Genomic DNA, 22647 nt, shown 5'->3' on the forward strand with positions numbered 1-22647 from the left:
GTCCCTGGTCCCGGTCCCGGTGCCACGCTGGAGCCCAGCCCGGCTCGGTGGCACTCGCCAAACCAGCCGGGCAGGCACAGGCCGGGACACGCTCCGGCCCCTCCGCCCCCTCCCGGCTCCGCGGGAATCCGGCATCCCTCACGGAACCCCAAGGAGTGGGGAAACTGAGGCAGGAGACGCGTGGGGAGACCCACATCTGGGGGTCCTGTCCCGGGGTGGGGGGATCCCATCCAGGGTTTGGGGTCCTGTGCCGGATTTGGGGTCCCACCCCACCCCCCGCAGATGGAGAGCTGGACGCGGCAGGACCAGAAGCTCCTGGAGGCGGTGACACGCGGGGACGTGGCTCGCGTGGCTGCGCTGGCCGCCCGCAAGGCCGCCCGCCCCGCCAAGCTCAACGCCAGGGGACAGTCCGCGTATGTCACCCCCGGGGGGACACGGGGCGGGGGGCTCGGTGGGTCCGGGAGGGGGGACACAGGGGTGGACACAGGGGTCACGGCCACCTCCCGCCCCCCAGGCTCCACCTGGCCGCGGCCGGGGGTCTCACCGAGTGCCTGACGCTGCTGCTGGAGCACGGGGCCCCCGTCAACGAGACGAACGATGACGGTAGGTGGGGACACCTGGGCACACCTTGGGGACACTTTGGAGACACCCAGGCGGGTCCCTGTGGCACCTCTGGAGGAGCCCAGACCTGCACCCCAAGGCTGGGACCCCCGGGAGCACCCTGGAGAGTGTCCCCAAGGAGGGGGTGTCCCCTGATGGAGTGTGGTGTGCCCTGGGGGTGTCCCTTAGGGGAGTGGGGTGTCCCCAGTGCCTGTCCTGTCCCCACAGGCAGCACCGCCCTGCACTTGGCCACCATCGCCTGCCAGCCCCAGTGCGTGAAGGTGCTGCTGCAGGTACGGAGAGGGGCGGGAATGGGAACCGGAATGGGAACTGGAATGGGATGGGAGTGGGAAGGGAATGGGAACTGGAATGGGATAGGAATGGGAACTGCAATGGGATGGGATTGGGAACTGGAATGGGATGGGATTGGGAACTGGAATGGAATGGGAACAGAATTGGAATGGGATGGAAATGGGAACTGGAATGGGATGGGATTGGGAACTGGAATGGAATGGGAACAGGAACTGGAATGGGATGGAAATGGGAACTGAAATGGAATAGGAATAGGAACAGGAACTGGAATGGGATGGGATTGGGAACTGGAATAGGATGGAAATAGGAACTGGAATGGGATGGGAGTGGGAACTGGAATAGGATGGAAATGGGAACTGGCATGGGATAGGAATGGGAATGGGAACTGGAATGGAATGGAATGGGAACTGGAATGGGAACTGGAATGGGATGGGAGTGGGAAGGGAATGGGAACTGGAATGGGATAGGAATGGGAACTGGAATGGAATGGGAACTGGAATGGGATGGAATGGGAACAGGAACTGGAATGGGATGGGATTGGGAACTGGAATAGGATGGAAATGGGAACTGGAATGGGATGGGAGTGGGAACTGGAATGGAATGGGAACAGGAACTGGAATGGGATGGAAATGGGAACTGGAATGGGATGGAGCTGGGGCAGAAAACAGAGATGGAGATCAGGACAGAGACAGGGATAAGGACAGGGATGGCGATGCAGAGGAGGAGGAGGATGGAGGTGGGGATGGGGACAAGGACAGGGATGAGGATGGGCACGGGGCTGGGATGGGGGTGCCAGTGCCGTTCCTGTTCCCTTCCCGCTGTCCCCCCAGCACGGAGCCAACGAGCGCCACGTGGACGGGCAGAACCGGACTCCGCTGCACTGGGCCGGTGAGGGGGGGGGACACGGGGACACCCCGGGACGTGGGGGACACCAGAGGTCCCCCAGAGGCCCTGCAGTGACACCGCCCCCCTGCAGCCTCCTCGGGCTGCGCCTCCAGCGTCCTGCTGCTCTGCGACCACGAGGCCCCACTGGATGTCCCCGACACTGTGAGTGGGGACAAGGGGACAGCAGGGGGGGACAGGGGACAGCAAGGGTTGGTGGTCACCCCCCGTGTCCCCCCCAGCACGGCCAGACCCCCCTGATGCTGGCGGCGCAGGGCAACCACGTGGCCGTTTGTGCCCAGCTCCTGCGGCGCGGGGCCGAGCCCGGGCTGGCCGACAGGGATGGCAGGTGGGTGACAGGGGACACTGGGGACACTGGGATGTCCTGTCACCGGTCTGTGGTGTCCCCAGGTGTGTCACCGCTGCGGGGAAGGGATGGGGGGTCACCTGTGCCACCGTGTCGCTGTGTCACGGTGCCATCTTGCCACTGGTGTGCCACCCTCTGCCATCGGTCACTGTTTCCTTGTGTCCCCGTGTCCCTCCGTGTCACATCCCCGGCTCAGGACAGCGCTGGAGCTGGCCCTGGCTCACAGCAGCCTGGAAGTGGCTGAGCTGCTGCAGGGCCACGAGAGGGACAAGGACACTGGGAATGTCACCGGGAAGGCCCCGAGCTGGGCTCTCCAGAAAGTCCCGCACTGCAGGAGGAGAGGTGAGAGCTCCTCGAGGCCCCCAAAAAAAGGAAAAAATGGGGGGAAATGGGAAAACAACGGGGGGAAATTGGAAAAAATAGGGGAAAATTGGGAAAACGGGATTGTGTTTTTCCCTCCAGCAGAGAATGGTGCTGGTCAGGTGGGAATCCAGGGTGAGGAGGAGGAGGAGGCTGAGGAGCAGCGGGAGGGACGCGCTGCCCAGCGGCTGCGGGAGGAGCTGGCCAGGAAGATTCTGGAATGCCGGCGGCTGGAGGAAGCTGCCGAGGGCAGCCGGCGGCGGCTGCGGGAGCTCGTGCAGCTCCTGCCGGGACGGGATGCGGGTGAGGATGAGGAGGATGAGGAGGATGATGGTGCCTGCCTGGAGCTCCTGGCCCGGCGCATGGCAGAGCTGAGGAAGAGGACGAGGGACGAAGAGTGGGAAGGAGGACAAGGCAGCACCGAGGCTCCGGCGCTGATCCCGTTCCTGGCCTGGCTGGGAGAGGAGTGCTCCAAAATGCGGGAAGCGAAGGCCGGCGCCTTCTCCCGGAGCCAGGAGCTGCGTCGGGAAGCAGAGGATTCCCAGCGGGACGAGGCCGTGCGCCGGAGCGCGGCCGCCTGGGAGCAGCTGGCGGCGGGGCTGGAGCAGGCGCTGGACCACCAGGACCAGATCCATGCCAGGATGCTCCAGGGATCCCAAATCCTCCTGGAAAAGCTCCGCCGGGAGCCGGCGGCAGCGTGCCGGTGCGCGGTGAACGGCACGGAGCCGGCTCCGGGCGGGAAGAGCCGGGAGGAGATCCCGAGGGAGCGGGGGAGGATGGAGAAGGAGCTGCTGGAGCTGCGGGAGGGCAACGGGAAGCTCCTGGTGGAGCTGGCGCGGCTGGGCCGGGAGCGAGAGCGGCTGCAGCAGGAGCTGCGGGAGCTGCGGGATCCCGGGAAGCGGGACGAGGCGTGGCGGCTGCGCCGGGAGCTGCGGGCGCTGCGGGACGGGGTGGGAGCGCGGGTGCGGGAGGCGGGAGGCGACGCCGGGGCCGGAATTCTCCGGGACCTGCACCGGCGGCTGGACGCGCTGGTGCGGTCCCAGCACGAGGCCATGCAGCTCATCACGGAGATGGAGGGAGAGGCCGGAGAAAGCCCCGGGAGCGACGGGGAGGGCGGGATACCGGCAGAACTGGGAGCGGCGGTGGGTGCCGACGTGCCGCAGGGCCCGGAGCGCGGCACCGGCGATGTCCCACCGGGGTCCGAGGTGGAGCGGTGGCGGGAGGCGGCGGCGGCGGCCGAGGCGCGGGCGGCCGGGCGGGAGCGGGAGCTGCGGGAGCTGCGGGAGACAGCGGAGGGGCTGGAGCGCAGCCGGGCAGCGCTGCGGGAACGCGCGGCTCGGCTGGAGCGCGCCTGCCGGGACAAGGACGGGAAGGTGAGGCACAGGCTGGGAACGGGGACGGGACCTTCCCAGCACCAGTCCCGTTCCCGTCATCATCCTCCTTCCATCCTTGTCCCCATTGCCGACCCCTTCCCATCTTCCTCTTCCTCCCATATCCACCCCCACGTCCCTCCCATCCCCTTCCCAGTCCTCTTTCCGTCATCACCATCCCTTTCCCACCGTTGTTCCCATCATCATCTGCATCCCCATCCCCTTCCCATCCCTGTCCCATCTCCCAGCCCCATTTGGGGGGACCTCGGGGAGTGAGGGGAGAACTGAGCGGGACTTTGAGGGCTGACAGGGACCAAGGGGGCTCTGGGGGTGCTGAGAGCAACCAACCCCCCCACCAGTCCCCCAAATCTGACTGTGACTTTGCCTCCCCTCCCACCAGCTGAAGCAGCTGCTGGCGGAGACGGAGAAACTCTCGGCTGAGGTGTTGGGGCTGCGCGGCCGGAGCGCCCGGCTCCAGCTCCAGCTGGAGGTGGGGACAGCGCCCGGTGTCACACCGTGTCACCCTTAGTAATTCTTGTCACTCCGAGTCACCCAGTGTCACCCTGTGCCCCCCCCAGGTCCAGCAGAAGCAGCACCGGGACACCGTGGCCGTGTACCGGAGCCACCTTCTCCAGGCTGCCCAGGTGGGACCCCCTGGCCCTGCCCGGGGTCTCTGGGGGGGTGGGGGCACAGTTTTGGGTGCCGGGCACCCAGGTGGGATCCCGGGAAAAGCCACACTCCCTCCTCCGCAGGGATTCATGGACGAGGGCGTCCACGCCGCGCTGCTGCGGATCCTGCGGGCCGAGGCGGGAGCGGGGCCGTGGCATTAAACTGGGAAACTGCGGCACACACGTGGCCTGGCTCCCACTCCGTGTCCCATTCCGTGCCCCCATCCCCGCTCCATTCCCTGAAACCACAGAAACCCATTCCTGGCGTCTCCACGGCCCCACTCGGACACGGACTGGGATCCCGCTGGAAGTTTATTCCCGCTGCCCCCGGCCGGGCCCCCCCCGCCACCTCCCCAGCGCGAATTTGGTGCCGGTGCTGACGCGCTCCACGTCGGGGCCACGGGCCGGGGCCCGGCGCAGGAGGATCCCGGTGGGAATCTGGGAGCTCCGGAAGCCGTCGGCGCTCAGCCCCATGATCCTGGGCCAGGGAACAGGGGCAGGGATGGGGCCATGGGGAGGCTGGACAGCCCCAGGTGTTTCCCAGCCTCGTGTCGCTGTCCCCACGGTGTCAGGGGTGTTTCTCACCCCACGGTGGCCGGCAGCTCTCCGGGGAATGATCCCGATCCCTCGGCTCCATCCTCGGTGGCAGCGATGGCCTCCAGGACCAGAGGCTCCAGCCAGGCCACGGCACTGACCTCACACGGGCTCGGACACAAGCGGGCCTGGGCAGGGACCCCCGTGGAAGGAGGGACCCCCATGGTGGGGGAACCCCAACCTTGATAGGGACCTCCACCTTGGAGGGACCCCAACCTCAGGAGGGACACCCCAGCCATGGAGGGACCCCCACCCTGAGAGAGACTCACATCCAGAGAGGAACTGCAACACCAAGAGGGGCCCCCCACCCATGGAGGGACCCCCTCGGAAGTGCCTCCCACCCATGAAGGGACCCCACCCATGGAGGTGCCCCCACCCATGGAGGGACCTCCTTGGAGGTGCCCCCCCACCCATGGAGGGACCCCACCCATGGAGGGACCCCCTCAGAGGTGCCCCCACCCATGGAAGGACCCCACCCATGGAGGTGCCCCCCACCCATGGAGGTGCCCCCCACCTGCAGCTGCTGTCGGGGCTCGGCCGAGCGCAGCCCCAGGTAGGTGACGATGTGGTGGCAGCGCGGTGGCCCCCAGCTCAGCGAGGGGGGGAACAGGGACTGTGGGGAGCAGGGGTGACCCGTGGGGCAGGGTGGACACCTGGGGGAGTCACGCCCTGCCCAGCCCCAGGTGCCTGGGGGGGGTCGTTACCTCCCAGAGGCCGAGCAGGTTCCACGAGAAGGTCCCGGGCTCCAGGTGCAGCCCCGTCTCCTCGGCCAGTTCCCGCAGCCCTGCGGCCACCAGCTGGGGGTTCGGGGTGTCAGGGGGCACCTGCGTCCCCGCACTCACCTGGGCACCCCCTGCCCTCCCCACGGTGTCACCTCACCTCTTCTCCTGGCTCCAAGTGCCCACCTGCGTGGGAGGACAGGGGTCAGAGGACCCCGAGACACCTGTCCCCACCTGAGTGAGGGGTCAGGGCAGCTCAGAGCTCCTGTCCCCCGTCCTCGCACTCACCGGGTGGCACCCAAACATTGGGGAAGTGGCGCAGGCTCGTGGCTCGGCGGGTCAGCAGGACGTGGCCGCAGGCGGCCTCCAGCAGCACGGCCACTGCTGCGGCCACCCCCGGCTGTCCCCGCCGCTCACCCAGCGTGGCCCCCCCGAGCTTGGCGGGGCAGAAGGGGGGTCTCTGCGGGGACAGGGGACATCAGGGTTGGGGGGGGGGGGGGGGACGGGGACGCGGTGGCACCCGGTGAAACACCGGGGCTGGTGGCCCCGCGGCGCACCTTGAGGACGGTGACGGTGGAGCCGGGGAAGGGCACATCGGAGATGAGGAAGTGGCCGCGCTCCAGCCCGCAGCTCACCGGGGCCGCGTCCGTGTGCGCGGGGCAGAACACGCCGGTGACGCTCTGCGGGGACACGGCGGCCGCGGTCACCGCCCCGCGGCAGCCACGGCGCTGCGGCGGCCGCTCCCCCTCCCCTGCACTGTGCCCCCTCCCCCATAGTCCCCAGACCCCCCCATTGCCCCCGGTGCCCCCCTGTGCCCCCCGGTGCCCCCGGTGCCCCCGGACCTGCCCGAACGCCGCCGCCCCCCCCGCCCCCGCGCGCCGCGCGTGCACGAGCACGCGCGCGCCCGCCATGCCCCGGGGGGGGCGGGGCCTCCCCGAGAAAGGGGCGTGGCCCGACGCGTTCAGGGGGGCGGGGCCTCACCCGCGCCGGCGACTGCGCCCCCTGCAGGGCAGCCGGGAAATGCCCCGCCCACGGGCGGTGACCGGAGAGCGGGGACAGTTCTGTGTCCCCCGTGTGCCCCGTGTGTCCCCCGTCTGCTCCGTGTGTCCCCCGTGTGTCCCCTGTGTCCCCCGTGTGTCCCCGTGTGTCCCCGTGTGCTCCGTGTGTCCCCCGTGTGTCCCCGTGTGTCCCCCGTGTGTCCCGTGTGTCCCCCGTGTGTCCCCGTGTGTCCCCGTGTGCTCCGTGTGTCCCCCGTGTGTCCCCTGTGTCCCCCGTGTGTCCCCTGTGTCCCCCGTGTGTCCCCGTGTGCTCCGTGTGTCCCCCGTGTGTCCCCTGTGTCCCCCGTGTGTCCCCTGTGTCCCCCGTGTGCTCCGTGTGTCCCCCGTGTGTCCCCCGTGTGCTCCGTGTGTCCCCGTGTGTCCCCCGTGTGCCCCGTGTGTCCCCTGTGTCCCCCGTGTGTCCCCCGTGTGTCCCCTGTGTCCCCCGTGTGTCCCCTGTGTCCCCCGTGTGCTCCGTGTGTCCCCGTGTGTCCCCCGTGTGCCCCGTGTGTCCCCTGTGTCCCCCGTGTGTCCCCCGTGTGTCCCCTGTGTCCCCCGTGTGTCCCCTGTGTCCCCCGTGTGCTCCGTGTGTCCCCCGTGTGCTCCGTGTGTCCCCCGTGTGCTCCGTGTGTCCCCCGTGTGTCCCCGTGTGTCCCCTGTGTGCTCCGTGTGTCCCCCGTGTGTCCTGTATCCTCTGTGTCTCCCGTGTCCTGTGTGTCCCCCGTGTCCTGAGTGTGTCCCCCGTGTCCTGTGTGTGTCCTCCGTGTCCTGTGTGTCTCCCGTGTCCTGTGTGTGTCTCCCGTGTCCTGTGTGTCTCCCGTGTCCTGTGTGTGTCCCCCCGTGTCCTGCGTGTGTCTTCGTGTGTCTTGTGCACGTCCGCTGTGTCCCCATGTGTGTCCTGCATGTCCTCCGCGTTCCCCCACTGGCCACACTGTCACCTGCCGTGGCCACCCCTCAGGGGGACACCATCAACACTCCGGGGACCCCGCTGTGTCCCCAGGGCTGCCACCACCGGTCCGGGGACATCGCCCCCCTCGGTCCCCGAGCGGTGCCGTTCCAGGCCGTGCCGGCAGGTGTCACCCCCTGCCCACCCCCTCGGGACCCCCGGCACCCCCCGAGTCTCGGGGTGTCCCCAGCGTCCTCCACCCCTGACATGTCCCCAGGGTCCCCTCTGCGCCCCGGAGCAGCCGGTGACACTTGGGAAGCGGAGCCCGAGCGGGACATCGGGGGCAGCTCCCAGTATGTCCCAGTCACTCCCAGTAGCTCTCGGTCGCCACTTGGGCGAGGCAAGTGGCCACACTTTGGTGCAGGTGCCAGGTCACCCCCCTGGGGAGAGAGGGGGACACACGCGTGTGCGGGGGTGGGGGTGGGGCGGGGGTCTCACGCGGGAGCGCGCACCGACAAGGGGGAGGGGGGAGTCACAGCCGTGCCCGCGCACACGCGCGTGCAAAACCCCCCCCACCCCACCCCACCCCTCGGCAGTTAATGAGGATCATCTCATTAACGGGGATTAACGCCTATCTATAGGGTGGCCGCGGGGGGAGTCCCGCGGCGGGGGCTGTGGAGTCCCACGGGGGTCCCCGCTCCCGCCCCCGGCCCGGCTCCGGCCGGTGCCCGGTCCCGGCCCGTTCCGGGGCGGAGCCGCTCGGGACCGAGCGGGGAGCGGAGCCGGTACCGAGCGCCGTGGGGTCGGGAGGGGGCGGGGGTTGGGGCATGTTGGGGCGGGGGGTGGTGGAGGGGTGGGCTTTGGGGTGAGTGCGGGGTGCAGGCTGGGTGTTGTGGGGTGCTGGGGCAGGGGGGTGCAGGGTGCTCTACGGGGCCATGGAGTGTTGCGACGGGGTGGTTTTGGGGTGTTTTAGGGCTTTGGGTGGGACGCTGACAGTTGTGAGGGTGTCGTGGGGGTGCTGGAGCGTTGGGGGGTGTTTTGGGGTGCTGTGAGAGCGGTGTCGGGGTGTAGGGGGGTGTTCTGGGGTGCTGGGACCATGGGGCGCTGGGGCTGCGCTCCTGTGCTGGGGGAAGTGTCCCGGCACTGCCGGCAGCAGCTCCCGGAGCACCGGGAGCACCGGGAGCGCTGGGACGGGAGTGCTGGGGACTTTGGGACAGGAACACTGGAGCAGGGGCAGTACGGACACTGGGAAGGGGTAATGGGGAGCGCTGCGAGGACTTGGGACACTGTCCCCACACTGTCTCCGCTCCGCCCCCCATCCCTGCGCCTCAGTTTCCCCCCGCTCGCAGCCCGGGGCGGGGCGGGGGGGTCGCTCTCAGCCCCACCCGCGATGCCGGGGGTCCTGCTGCCCTTCGTCGTCCTCCTCCTCCTCGCCGGGACCCCCGCCCAGTCCTTCCCGCGGGACCTGGTGGCTCGCAGCACCGTGGGGCTGGCAGGTGAGCGGGGCTCGGGGGGCGCCCGGGGGCTCGGGGGCTGCCGGGGTCTCACCGTGTCCTCCCGGTCCGCAGCCACCGCCGCGTACCCGCGCTTCGGGGGCCTCCGGGGGGACAACGGCACGGCCCGGCTCGGCCTCGACTTCCAGCGGATGCTGCGGCTCAACGGGACGCTCTTCGTGGCTGCCCGGTGAGCGCGGCCGGGCCCGCCGGTGCACACTCGCGTGTGCCGGGACACGGCTCCCCTGCGCGTCCGTGCTTGAACATCCTCACCCGTGCTTGTGCAAGGATTTGCACGCTCGTACGCCCTTGTGCCCCCACCCCCCGTTCCTTCCCCCGTGCAAGGCCCCGCAGTCCCCCGTGCGTGTGACTGGCGTGCTGTCCCCGTGTCCCCTTGCACACCCCCGTGTCCCCTTGCACACTCACCGCCTTCCCCCAGGGACCACATCTACGCCTTCGACCTGCGGCACGACAAGGGGACGCTGTACCCGGAGCGGGTAAGGAGACAGGGACAGCGACCCTGGGGACAAGGGGGGCACAGGGGGCGAGGCTCCCCGTGCCCACCCACCCAACCCCTGGGCCGTCTCACCTGGCAGCACCTCACCTGGGAGACGCAGGACAGGGAGAACTGCGCCATGCGGGGCCGGCGGCAGGTGAGGGGGCGTCGAGGGCTACACGGGGTGGGAGCGGTGTTGAGGATGCGGGGATTTGGGGTGCAGGGGTTTGGGGTGCGGGGTTTGAAGGTACAAGGGGTGGGGCAAAAAGGGCTCAGGGCATGAGGAGGTGGTGAAGCCGGGGTCCCCCTGTGTCCCCCCCACAGGACGAGTGTCACAACTACATCCGGGTGCTGGTGCCCCGCGACGCCGAGACCCTCCTGGCCTGTGGCACCAACGCCTTCAGCCCCCTGTGCCGCACCTACCAGGTGGGGCAACCCCGGGGCCGGGGAACCCCGGGGCTGGGGACCCCCGGGGTGAGGGGGGCTCGCAGCCTGCTGGGGGTGATGAGCTGGGGGGGCTGAGCCCCAGCAGGGCAGCTCCCAGATGTGTGATGAGCGTGAAGGTTCTCAGCCACATCCGTGCTGGGGCTGGGCATGGCACAAAGGGGTGCTGAGTATTGGGGGGGTTCTCACGGCCTCTGGGTGTCCCCCCCTCAGGTGAGCAGCCTGGCACAGCAGGGTGACGAGGTCAGTGGCCAGGCCCGGTGCCCCTTCGACGCCAAGCAAAGCATCGTCGCCCTCTTTGTCGGTGGGTGCTGGGCGGGTGAGGGGACACGGGGGTGGCCGGGGGGGCTCAGGGGTGACCCCGTTTGTCCCCCCCCTGCAGATGGCAGCCTGTACTCGGCCACGGTGGCCGATTTCCAGGCGAGTGATGCCGTGATCTACCGCAGCCTGAGCCCCGGGCAGGCTCCCCTGCGCACCCTCAAATACAGCTCCCGCTGGCTGCAGGGTACCCCAAAGTGGGGGATCTGTGGGGAGGGGATGGGGGGTACAGGGCGTCTGTGGGGGTCTGTGGGGATGGGATGGGGGTACAGGGGTGTGGGAGGGTGTGGGGTGGGGGTTACAGGTGTGGAGGGATGTGGCAGAGTGGGGCAGGGGGATGTGGGGATGGGGGTCGGGGGTGCAGGGCTGAAATCTGGGGGTACAGGGGGGCAGGATGCAGGGGAGAGGCTGAGCACAGGGATGTGGGACAAGGACAGGAGGTGGCGGAGGCTGATGGTCCCTCCGACCTCCCCTGGCCCCCCCAGAACCCCACTTTGTCCAGGTGCTGCCCTACGGCCCTTACGTCTACTTCTTCTTCAGAGAGGTGGCAGTGGAGCTCAGCGCCCTGGGCAAGGTGGGTGCGGGGATGGGGGGCACAGGGGGAGCACCCAGCGGGGGTCGAGGCAGGGGAGACTCCTGAGCCCCTCACCAGGGTGTCAGGCCTGTGGGTGCCACCTGGGTGCCAGCCTGAGGTGCCTGGGGGGACAGCAACGATGCCCAGAGGTGCCCAGGTCCCCTGGGTGGTGACCCTGAAGGTGTCCAGGTGCTGAGCCAGGTTCCTGTGCAGGTGTTGGTGGCCCGGGTGGCCCGGGTGTGCCGCAATGACCGCGGCGGGTCCCCGCGGGTGCTGGAGCGGCGCTGGACGTCCTTCCTGAAGGTGCGGCTGCAGTGCTCCGTGCCCGGGGACACCGTCTTCTACTTCGATGTCCTGGAGGCCGTGACACCCCCTCAGACCCTGCATGGGCGCCCCGCTGTTCTCGCCCTCTTTGGCACCCAACCCAACAGGCAGGGACATGGGGACGTGGGGATGTGGGGACATGGGAGTGTGGGGACATGGGGATTTGGGGACAGGGTGATGGTGACATGACTAAGGACTCCCATGTGGACATGGGGACACAGAGAGGGGCTTGCCCAGGGCGACATGGGGATGGACTCAAATGGGGACGTGGGGACACAGAGGGGCAGTACACAAGGAAACAGAGCATGGGGACACACCTGGGACATGGAGGAGCCCTGGTCAAACCAAAGCCATCCTGTCCCCGCCGCTGTCACCATAGCATCCCCGGCTCGGCCGTCTGCGCCTTCTACCTGGCAGACGTGGAGCGGTCGTTCGAGGGTCCCTTCGCCGAGCCCCGTGGGGCCACCTGGACACCAGTGCCAGAGGACAGGGTCCCTCAGCCCAGGTACCAGCCCAGGTACCCCCCACCCCACACTGGGACACCCCCGGGCGCCGCAGACACCGCGTCCCCACACCGGCTGTGCCGCAGGCCGGGCTGCTGTGCCGGGATGGGACCTGCTGCCGGCGTTGTCACCTCCGGGGACTTCCCTGACGAGACGCTGGTGTTCGCCAAGGAGCACCCGCTGCTGCACGGCGCCGTGGGCCCCGCGGGCGGGCGGCCGCTCTTCACCCGCACCGGCACCAGGTGCAGGGACAGGGTGGCCTCGGGGACAGGGTGGCCTCGAGGACAGGGTGGCCTCGGGGGTGGGATGGACTTGTGCATGGAGCGGCCGTGGGGACAGGGAATAACCGATGTGAGGAGGTTCGGGGTGTGCACGGGCTGAGGGTGCTGCAGGGTGGGGATGGTCCCCGTCCAAGGCTCCTGTGAAGGGTGTGCGGGGCCACGGGAGGGTGCAGGAAGCCCCCGAGCAAAGCCCAGCCCCAGCCCGGCTTTGCGAGGCCGTGTCCTGCCACAGGTTGACCCAGCTGGCCGTGGACACGGGCGCGGGGCCCCGCGGGAACCAGACCGTGCTGTTCCTGGGTGCCGAGGACGGGCGGCTGCTGAAGGTCCTGGCAGCTGCACAGCGCCCCGAGACCACGCAGCCCCCCGGGGGCACCCCGGCACCGGGGGACACCCAAGAGCTGGGGGACAGCGGGGACAGCAGTGCCAAGACACTGCTGCTGGAGGAGATCAGCCTCTACGACCCCGGGCGGTGAGGGGCAGGCATGGGATGCCCAGGGCTGTGGTCTGGGGGTCTCAGAGGGTGCTGGAAGGGGCTGGGGGCTTGTGGGGGCCATGGGTACTTGGAGTGCTGGGGAGCTGGTGGGCACTGAGGGGTTGGGGGTGCTTGGGGGGTCTGGGGGTGGGTTCTGGGCACTGTGGGAGCTGGTGGTGCTGGGGGGCTCTCGGGCTCTGTGGGGCTGTGAGTGCTGTGGGGGTTTGAGGGTGCCGGGGGGGCTGTGCTGACCCCGGGTGCTGTCGGGTGCAGGTGCCGCAGCCCGCGGGGCACCGGGGTCCCCAGCCGGGTGCTGGGGCTGGAGCTGCACTTGCCGGGCCAGGAGCTCATCGTGGCCTTCGCCGGGTGCCTGCTGCGGCTGCCCCTGAGCCGCTGCAGCCGCCACGGCTCCTGCCGAGGGTGAGCGGGGTCGTGCGGGGGCTCGGGGGTGCAGGGGGCTCGGGACCGGGGGCGAGAGGGAACGAGGATGTGCAAGGGAATGGGAATGGGCAAAGGCGGGGGAGCGTGCAGGAGAGTGGGAGTGTGCAAAGGCACAGGGACACAGGGATGTGCAAGGCCATGGAAGTGTCCAAGGGCACGAGGGCAGCGGAGGGGACAGGGGCGCACACGGGCACAGGGACACGGATGGCAGCTGCATCCCCGTGTCCCCCCAGGAGCTGCCTGGCTGCCCGAGACCCCTATTGTGTCTGGCTGCCCTCCAGGGGCTGCGTCCCCTTCTCCGAGGACCTTCCGTGAGTGTCCCTCCCATCCCTGACCTCCTGGGCCCTGCCCCGTGCGGGGACACACCGGGGACAGAGGGTGATGTCCCCTCTGTGTCCCAGGAGTGGCTTCCAGCAGGACATGGAGGGATCCCTCGGGATCAGCGGGACCTGCCAAGGTGAAGTGGGGGAACATGGGGGACACTGGGAATGTCTGGGGATTTCTGGAGACACGAGGTCATGGGGGGATGCAGGTGGTGACACTGGGGTGGCTCTGGCACACGTGGGTGATGCCAGAGGATGGGGAGGACGTGGAAGGGACACGGGGGGCTCTAAGGGACACGGAGGGGCCTGGCCTGACCCAGCTGTGCTCTCACAGGGGCTGCAGGGGACAGTGATGAGGATGGAGACCTGGCCCACGGTCAGTGACATTGTCTGGGGACCCTGGGGAGGGACCCTGGGGACCAGGGTGGGGCGTCCCAAGGGTGGGAGGGAGACCCCAGGGTTTGGGGAGGGGGGCACCAAGGACTGGAGAGGGACTGCGGAGTCGGGAGGACCCCGGAGACAAGTACGAGACCCCAGGGACAGGAGAGGGACCCCAGGGGTGGCATAAAGATCCCAAGGGTGGAAGAGGACCCCAGGGAAGGAGAAGGACCCTGGGGTGGGGGGGATCCCAGTAACCAGGAGGGACCCCAGGAACAGGAAAGGGATGAGGGGGGACCCCAGGGTCAGGAGGACTCTGGGAGGGAGAACCCCAGGAATGTGTGCGGGACCGGGGGGGTCTCTGGGGGGGTACCGGCCCTCCCGCTGACACCGGGCTGACGGGTGGTCCCGCAGGGGTGCGGCACCCCGGGCCGGGGGCCGAAGCGACGGTGCCGGTACCGGTGCTCGTGGGCTGCGTGCTGGGAGCCTTCGTCCTGGGCGCCCTGGCCACCGGGCTGGTGGCCACCTGCTGCCAGCGCCCCGCCGTCCCCAAGCCCCCCCCGGAGCCGCCCTGCGCCCCTCGGACCCCGGCCCAGCCGCCCGTCCCCCGCCTGTACCCCGCTCTGCCGCCGCAGGGCGGGACCGGCGCCTTGCGGGACGAGCCCGAGCCCGAGCCCGAGCCCCCCGCGCTGCCCCCGGCCCGGGCACCCCGGGAGCGGGAGCCCCGGCGCGGCCACGGCGCCGTGCTGGGCCCCGCGGAGCCCCCCGGGCCGGGGCCCCCGGGCAGGGCGGCCCGGGAGGAGGTGCTGCAGCGGCTGCACGGGGGCTCGGCGAGGCCCGTGACCCCCCCGGGCACCGGCTCCTTCGCCAACCGGGTGCTGCCCCGCGCCGCGGGCCCCGGGCCCCTCCTCGGTCCCCACGACCGGGCCCCGGTGCGCCTGGACGTGCCCCCCGACAGCCCCCCGGCTCCGCGGCGGCCGCTGGCACAGAGCCACTCGCTCGGGGGGACCCCCGTGAGCCCCCCCGGGCCGGCGCGGGGCCTCACCCGCATGCACTCGCTGGGGACACCGGGGGGCACACCCTGGGGACCCCGGCCCGGCACCCTGGAGCGCTCCCTGTCCATGAAACCCCCCGTGCTCCCCAAGCCGCTGCTGCTGCCCGCGGCCCCGGGGCGGCCCTGAGACCCTCCCGGGACAGCCCAGCTGCAGCTTGGGGGGGTCCCCGGGGTGCACGGTCCCCACTGCCCCAGCTCTCATCTCCCCGTGTCACCAGGACGGCCCCCAGCAGGGTGACAGGGATCCCCGTGTCCCCACACTGCAGTGACGAGGTCTCCATGTCTCCCATCCCCCTGGTTTTGCTTTTTTAAAAATTCTTTATAATTTATTTTCTGTTCGGGGGGGGGGGGGATGGGAGTTGCTGTCACCCCCCTTGGGGACACCAGGAAGGGGGGACACATGGCCCAGCCCATCCTACTGTGTAGGACCAGGGCTGGGCCAGGGCACTGCAACAGTGGCACAGGATTTTAATAAAAAATACAAACAAAAAAATGAGCATAAATGTTGAAATTTCTGCATTCCAAAGCATTTTCCCTTGTTAGAAAAGTTGGGGGGGGGGGGGGGGGGGGGCAAGCCTTTGTGTTCTTGTCCCAGCACTCGGGGAATCTGTCCCCGGTTTCTTCAGTGATCAAAACAGTGTGATAAGGGTCCCAAGACAACGCGATAAAGGTGATCAAAACAACGCGATAAAGGTGATGAAAACAACGCGATAAAGGGGGTCAAATGATTAGATTTGCCCCGAGCAGGGGATGGCGGTGGAAGGGAGGGTGCCCCACGCTCAGCCCGACTCCCCACGTCTGTGCTCCCCCTTCCCGGGTGTCTGCAGAGCTCGGAGTTGGGCTTTCCGTGGCCTCCTCCGCTCATCCCAGCCGGATTTGGGATAACTGGAACCGCTCACAGCCGACAGGAGGGAAACACGTGTCCAATTAACCCCACAGGGTGTTAATTAACCCCAAACTGTGCTCACGAGAGGGCAGACAGGCAGGGTTCTCCGGCCCACGCAGGCACGGATGCGATGCCAGGCTCGGGAACGGCGCGAGGCCGGAGGAGGCGCGGGCAGGAAAAGCCCTGACACGGCACAGCCCGGCCTGGGCTCCCGTGGGAGGGAATTTACTGACCAAAAAAAAAAATAAATGCTGCTTTTGGCTTCAAAAGCTCCTGGTGTTTTTCTGTGGAAGAGCTGGGTTTGAATTCCAGGCAGAGATCAAATCCTCCTCAGTTTTGGTCGGCTTTGGAACATGGATACTTCCAGAAATTAAATCAGGGGATTCCCCTCCAAAAGGTGACAACATCCTCAGCTTTATTTCCTCCAAAAATAACCCAAACCAGTTCCCATGAGCCCTACGGACTTTTTATTTTTCGTTTCCTCTTCCAAAGGGGAAGTTTTTTTTCCGAGCTGAAGGGATTTTTTGGCAAAATCACCTGTTTTGGGGAGAAGGATGGCAAGAACTGAGGGTAGCAGCGGGGAAGGCAAAATACAGATCAGCTCCACGTTAAAAAAGGTTTTAGTTGTTTAAAAATAGAAATTTTAGTTTTAAAAAGTGACATCTGTATCTCCAAAGACAAGCAGACTCACAGACTGCCGTATCTGGATTTCCATGTGCCACCAGTTTACACCACTGGCCAGTGTGGGAAGTAGAATATTTGCCTAAATATCGTACAACCAGGGAAATTTTTATTTTGGGTGTTTTCTTCCTGAAACAAACAGGTGAAGGATGGTTTTCCCTGAGAGTACGAGATGTTCCATGGGACAAACATTCGACATTGCCTCGACCCAAAAATTAACAATTCTGGGAGAAGAAAATGATGGATAAAAGGGAAAAATCCCTTCCACACCTCTGCAAAGGTTTAAAGCAACACGCCAAGAGAATATTTTTGTTGCCATTCCAGATCTGGTCCCTGGGATTTGCAGGTCCTTGCACAAGGTCTGTGTTCAGGCTGGAATTCCCAGGCAGCTCAGCACTAATCCAGCTGCTTTGGCACGCTGGGATTTCTTCCCATTCCCAACAATGCAGGTATTGACATCCCAGAATAAGCCGTCGGATCACCTGGCTGGGTGGAATTTTGTGGAAAAGCTTCGGATCTCTGCAGGTCAAGGTTTCAAAGAACTTTTTGGCATGGCAGGGAGTGGAGGCTGGAGGGGGCACTGCGGGAGCAGCCCCGGATTTGTCCAAAAAGAGAGGAAAAAAGAGGAATTTTCCTTTCTAAATGCCAGGATTAGGAGGTGACAGTGTCATTAGGTGGATCCAGGCTGGTGGGTGTTCCCACGGCACGTAGGGAAACGTGGGAAGGTAGGTGAGATCCTACCTGAATGAATTTCAAAGGTTGGAAAGAGGTGGAACCAAGGTGGAAGGAAAATAAAAGAGATACCAGTGATGAAAAGTTGGGAGGAAAATGAGAAAAACATTTTTCCTCCTGAAAGAGGGATGAGGAGCCATTCCTGCTTTATTGCTGAGACCTGGATTATGCCCAGCTTCTACTGGGAATCCTAAATCATCCCAGTAAAACCCCTGAGCTCCAGGTTTGTCACAGAGAGACCCCTGGGCTCAGCTCTGCTCCAGCCAGGAGTATCCACCTTGTGTTCCTTGGAGTCACCCACTCCTTGCTCCACTCCTTGCCTCTCAGGAGGAGGCAATTCCAAGTCTGAAATATCTGAGTGTTTCACCCCAACGGGGCTGACAGAATCCAAAGTCAAAAATTTTCATCTTAAAAAGGAAAAAAAAAAAGTATCATTTTGATGCCTCAGTAATGGAACTTCCAGCCCAGACAGGGTGAAGGAGAGGAACAGAAAGCTCTCCTGGATAATTCCTGTCTTTAAGCCCCCAAGCAGCTTTAGGCACATGCAAGAGCTGCAAATTTCCAGAGAATGAATATTTTAAATCTGTAAACATGAGTTTTTGCTTTGGGAAGGCAGAGTTTGGCCAAACAGGGAGGAGAAAGCTCATGTGAGTGACTGAAGGTAGTGCCACCTAAACAGTTCCCCCTTTGTCTTCCCTGCGGCTCCCAAGCCAGGAATGATTTGTAGTAATTTGGCAAATAATTCAGAATAATTAACAGCTTTAGAAAATTGTTTTTCAGCAGGGCAAGTCTGTAAACAGACAGAACTGATGTAACCCATCTCCGTGCACGCATTAAAGAGCTGCTCTGCTTCCTAATCCTCTTTTCCTGCCCCGAAGTTAATCCAAATAATCGAGTATCCCTGGGACACGCTGGAAGAATTGGCGGTAGTAGGCAAGGCTGGGGAATGACATCCCTTGAGGAAACAAAACAGAGCTCTGGAGCTGTGCCCTGCTCTGCTGAACACCATTTGTATCTGTCTCATAAAATAACGAGATTACAGTGCCCCGGGCAGTTTAATGGGAGGACAAGGTGGACTGAGCTGATATTAATGGCCCAGTGTGAAGTTTTAAGAGAAATGATGGAGTAACAGGTTGGAGTTTCATGGGTTGGATGATTTACTCCCAGACTGGGACGTTCCCCACGGGATAAAGGAGCAGTCTCTACCAAAGAGACAACGGCCAGCTTGGCATTTCTCCTCCTGAGGGCGTCGGGTTTCCAGGAAAAACCCAAAATATTCCAGCGTGGTTTAAGTGGCGCCGACAGAAGCCCCACGGACACTCAGCCCTCAGACCCCACGGGCTCACAGGAGCTGGAATGTTTTCCTTCTGGAATTGAACCTGGCTGCTCCTCAGCTTGCTGCCAGGGGCTGGCAGGGACAGGTGGCTCTGGGCACAGTGGCACTCGGGTGGCACAATCCACAGCTTCTGCTTCCACCACTTCCTCCCTCTTACCTTGGGAAATAAAGCAAACACCAGAGAGAAAAGAGTCAGGGTTTCCTTCTCTCTTCCTTGAATAGAAACCGAAGGGGAAAGGCTCGAGTGTGTGGCTTGAGACTCCTGGGATTATGGAAAACAATGTGGGAATACAGTAGGTTTTAGCAGGAGAAAGAAAGTAACACCACTCCAGCTCAGCAAAACAAAGTTTTCAGGGTAAACCCAGCGTAGTTGGAGGGCCCAAACAACCTCCAAGATCACCGAGTCCATCTGAACACTGGATTGATGATCTTGGGGGTCTTTTCCAGCCTTAATAATTTTATTTTGGGCACTTTGATAAGGACCAGCACACAAATTTAAAGCCCTGGAATTGGAGGCAGCAGTTCAGCAGCCCTGGCTCTGCAAAGCTTCCTTCCCTGCCCCTTCCCTTGGCTGCATCCTGCTCCCAGTGCAGGAAACTGGGACCTGACCTGTGCTGGGTGCCAGAGAGGAAAACACTTGAGCACCACAGGTCAACAAATCAGTGCTGTGGCACCAGCAGCTTCAAGAATTTAAATTACTTGACTCTAGGAAAAAAAAAAAATGCTTAGCTGTGGGGAAGAGAACGGAATTGAGAAGTGAGGGGATTAGATAAACTTCCACTTTATCAAATTCCTAAATTCAAAGTTAATTAGAGGTCAAACAGCATAAAAGATGATTTAAAGAAAAACAACGCAAACCTTTCTGTAAGAAGGAGCTGTCAGAGCCTCAGCATGGGCACAGGAAACATTTGGGACAATTTCACTCTGAACTATTTATCCAGGTTTGTATGTTCCAGTCAATCCATTTCTGCAGCAGTGGTTTTCCATTTTCACTATTTATTTTTATAGCACATCAAGGGCTGCATATGCCAACATCAGACATGGTGGCTCATTTACAATTTAATAAGAATTAAGTTATTTCTATTGGTATCCATCAGTGTTTCTTTAATTCAGTTTGAACTGGGATTAAATCAATCAATCACCCCAAAAGCATGTTCAGTGCAATGAGATATTGACTGAAATGAGGTAAACAAGCTTTCTCAGCCCCAAAAACAATGTTTCTTCCTGCAATTGACCACAGTAGCTCCTATTCAATGCAGACTCCGTAAGAATGGGACAGGAAATTACCTAAACGGGCGCAAGCTCAGTGCAGAGAACCCACAATTCCTCTTTAAAAGGGGAAAAAAAAGAGATCCTGTTCCTCAGCCCCGTGTAGATCAACAGATTATAGGCACACAGTGGGAAGTTCACCTAAAGTTCTTCTCATTTAACCCTTGCAACCTGTTTTTTTCTCTCTTCTTACACCTGATTTAGCAATTTTATCCGGTTTGTTTCATAGCATACTTGGGTCGGCAGGTGAAAACAGCCCAAGCCTGGAGTTTTCAGCACCTTGTAACCAGATTTCCCTTTAGCCCAGCTAAAGATCCTTGTTCCCGTTTAAAAAACGGAAGAGAGATAAGAAAAGTCTTTATCTGGAAGTGTTAAATTAAATGGTTTTGTTACAATTAAAGTGGTTGCTGATGCCATCTCGTGGGAAGTACAAAATTCACCTCTCAGAGCAGCAGACAGAGCTGTTCCTGAGCCCTTTCTGGGCGGGAATGTCAGGATCTGGGATTTCAAAAGTGCTCTCTGATTACTAAGCAAACATTCACACGGGTGAACAGTCCCACTTAACCAAAGAATTACTCACACGCAGAAGTGTTTGCAGGATGAGGCCAAAAAAAGCTTCCCAAAAGTTTTCAGTAGTCTCAAGACTGCAGAGAAACGGCAGTTTGGGTTTCCCCAAATGCACAAAATTGACTTGATGAGTTACTGGAAAAACTGGGATTACTCAAAAAGAATTTGCACTTAGAACCAAGCTAAATAATAAAAATAAAGCTCAATGAACAACATGAAACCTATTTATTCCCATCTAATATGGGATAGAATAAATACGGAGTCACCTACACATCCCTCAGACCTGCTTATCCAGGAATTTCCTTACTCAGTGTTTACACAAAGCAAAACACTCAACACTGGCGGTAAAAGAGCAAAGCAACACGGTTCCACTCTCGGGATTTGGCACAGGCAGGAATTCTCATTACTCCTCTGTTGCAATCAGCCAAATCCATTTTCTCCAGACCTGGAGCAGGGCCCTGGCCAGGCCCACGAGTAGCCACTCGCACTGGAACCACCTTTATTTACACCAGGAGTAGGATCCTCCTCCCTTACCTCGCCTGCTGAAAACATTCGGGGGCAGGAAGCAGCAGCTGGGCGTGTTTGGCTACATTTCAGCACTTTTACTTTCCTAAATACCCATCTGCCCTCTACTGGAGAGCAATCTTAGTTTGTTGGGTTTTGTTGTTTTGTTTTGTTTTGTTTTCCCCAAGGTTTTCACACTCGAGGTCCACTAGGACCTTACCTGAGGTGGTTTTGGCGTTTGCTGAAGGGAAGAGATTGAGAACTCGCCGCGGTGCTAAGAACGAAGGGCGAGATGGGATGTTTGTGATGGGGTTTGCTCTCTGGGCAAGCATCCACCACACGGGGGTCAGACCCCCAAGATCGCCCCTCTCCGAGGGTCCCCCAGCCCATCCCCTCACTGGGAGTCCTCTGAACCCCTCATGGGTGTCCCCCATCCTCACACCCCCAAGATCGCCCCTCTCCGAGGGTCCCTCAGCCCATCCCCTCACTGGGAGTCCTCTGAACCCCTCATGGGTGTCCCCCATCCTCACACCCCCAAGGTCGCCCCTCTCAGAGGGTCCCCCAGCCCCCTCCCTCACTGGGAGTCCTCTGAACCCCTCATGGGTGTCCCCCATCCTCACACCCTTAGGATCGCCCCTCTCAGAGGGTCCCTCAGCCCATCCCCTCACTGGGAGTCCTCTGAACCCCTCATGGGTGTCCCCCATCCTCACACCCCCAAGATCACCCCTCTCAGAGGGTCCCTCAGCCCATCCCCTCACTGGGAGTCCTCTGAACCCCTCATGGGTGTCCCCCATCCTCACACCCTTAGGATCGCCCCTCTCAGAGGGTCCCTCAGCCCATCCCCTCACTGGGAGTCCTCTGAACCCCTCATGGGTGTCCCCCATCCTCACACCCTTAGGATCGCCCCTCTCAGAGGGTCCCCCAGCCCATCCCCTCACTGGGAGTCCTCTGAACGCCTCACAGGGGTCCTCCCTCCTCAGACCCCCAAGATCGCAGCCCTTCCCCTCACAGGGGTCCCCAAAGCCCCTCATGGGGATCCCCCTCGCCCCAGCGGTCCCGGCCCCCCTCCCGGACCGGCGCCTGCCTCGCCCCTCCCGCCACCGCCACCGCCGCCTCACAAAATGGCGGCCCCGGCAAGGAGCCCGTGAGGCGGCGGAAGGATATAGGAGCGGCGACAAAAGAGTCCTTCGAGGCGGCGCAGAAAGATCGGGCTGGCCCCGCACTCGCTCTGCCGCAGCGGGGACTGGGCGGAATGCGGGGATTTCTCCATCTTTTCTCCGTCGTCCTCCCCGCCCTGGGGCCGCCGGGAGAGGCCTGACAAGGGGAGCGTTTTCCTCTGGCGGAAGGATATCGATCAGTGGCGTTGGCGCGCTGTGATGGGTCCCTGCAGTTAGATCCGGCAGAGGCGGGTTTGCGCCAAGTATAAAATGGCGGCGGCGCCGCGCTGAGGCGGGGTGGTTTACAAGTGTTTTGGAGCTTTGATAATTAGGGTTTGTAAATATATTTGGGTTTAGATGTGTGTGTTTCAGTAGTTTGAGCATATCTGTCCCCTCTGAGTGCCTTCCAGTCCAGGATTTAACTCCCCTCAGGCTGCCAAACCCCCCTCTCCAAGGTGTGTTACCCCTGACTTGCCCAAAATGTCCTTTTTTTGAGGTAAAAATTGGAGCTCTGGGGCCTATTTCTTCTCTGGGGTGTTTTCCTGTGAGGCTTGGAAAAGCCGAAGTGTAGGTAATAGCCTTAATGTGCTTATAATAATCTTTTAGGCTTAGTTTTTCC

At 63.1% G+C, this 22647-nt stretch overlaps 3 protein-coding genes and 1 long non-coding RNA gene across 6 annotated transcripts; 2 read left to right on the top strand and 2 right to left on the bottom strand.

Moving 5' to 3' along the window:
• The first annotated feature begins 281 nt into the window (after positions 1-281).
• On the top strand, positions 282-4734 carry ANKRD35 (ankyrin repeat domain 35). The gene is made up of 11 exons (XM_068174768.1): positions 282-413; positions 515-603; positions 829-893; positions 1743-1800; positions 1889-1959; positions 2037-2143; positions 2358-2503; positions 2627-3894; positions 4292-4381; positions 4470-4535; positions 4644-4734. Exons 1-11 carry the CDS (start codon positions 283-285, stop codon positions 4719-4721), a joined length of 2169 nt encoding a protein of 722 aa, XP_068030869.1. The 5' UTR covers position 282; the 3' UTR covers positions 4722-4734.
• Positions 4735-4843: 109 nt separating this feature from the next.
• NUDT17 (nudix hydrolase 17) lies at positions 4844-6793 on the bottom strand. 2 transcript variants are annotated; one of them, XM_068174987.1, is made up of 8 exons: positions 6715-6793; positions 6430-6552; positions 6161-6332; positions 6033-6058; positions 5858-5950; positions 5668-5766; positions 5145-5281; positions 4844-5037 (listed from the first exon to the last, which is right to left on the bottom strand). In XM_068174987.1, the coding sequence occupies exons 1-8, from the start codon at positions 6781-6783 to the stop codon at positions 4872-4874; spliced, it is 885 nt and encodes a 294-aa protein (XP_068031088.1). In that variant the 5' UTR covers positions 6784-6793; the 3' UTR covers positions 4844-4871. The 2 variants fall into 2 exon arrangements, with proteins under 2 accessions (XP_068031088.1, XP_068031089.1); XM_068174988.1 differs by lacking the exon at positions 6430-6552 and having other exon boundaries at positions 6715-6790.
• Positions 6794-8463: 1670 nt separating this feature from the next.
• On the top strand, positions 8464-15077 carry SEMA6C (semaphorin 6C). Of its 2 annotated transcripts, XM_068174928.1 has the most exons (18): positions 8464-8580; positions 9128-9291; positions 9364-9478; positions 9728-9785; positions 9885-9941; positions 10109-10210; positions 10442-10532; positions 10611-10733; positions 11032-11120; positions 11334-11551; positions 11824-11949; positions 12034-12189; positions 12461-12697; positions 12974-13120; positions 13375-13452; positions 13543-13598; positions 13799-13840; positions 14257-15077. In XM_068174928.1, the coding sequence occupies exons 2-18, from the start codon at positions 9186-9188 to the stop codon at positions 15021-15023; spliced, it is 2568 nt and encodes an 855-aa protein (XP_068031029.1). In that variant the 5' UTR covers positions 8464-8580; positions 9128-9185; the 3' UTR covers positions 15024-15077. The 2 variants fall into 2 exon arrangements, with proteins under 2 accessions (XP_068031029.1, XP_068031030.1); XM_068174929.1 differs by lacking the exon at positions 12461-12697.
• Positions 15078-16420: 1343 nt separating this feature from the next.
• On the bottom strand, positions 16421-22327 carry LOC137463701 (uncharacterized). Its single transcript, XR_010993963.1, has 2 exons — positions 21092-22327; positions 16421-20116 (listed from the first exon to the last, which is right to left on the bottom strand). It is a non-coding gene; the product is annotated as an uncharacterized lncRNA (long non-coding RNA).
• Positions 22328-22647: the final 320 nt, after the last annotated feature.

Source organism: Anomalospiza imberbis, chromosome 29, assembly GCF_031753505.1.
Source record: "Anomalospiza imberbis isolate Cuckoo-Finch-1a 21T00152 chromosome 29, ASM3175350v1, whole genome shotgun sequence".
Taxonomy (NCBI): Eukaryota; Metazoa; Chordata; class Aves; order Passeriformes; family Viduidae; genus Anomalospiza; species Anomalospiza imberbis.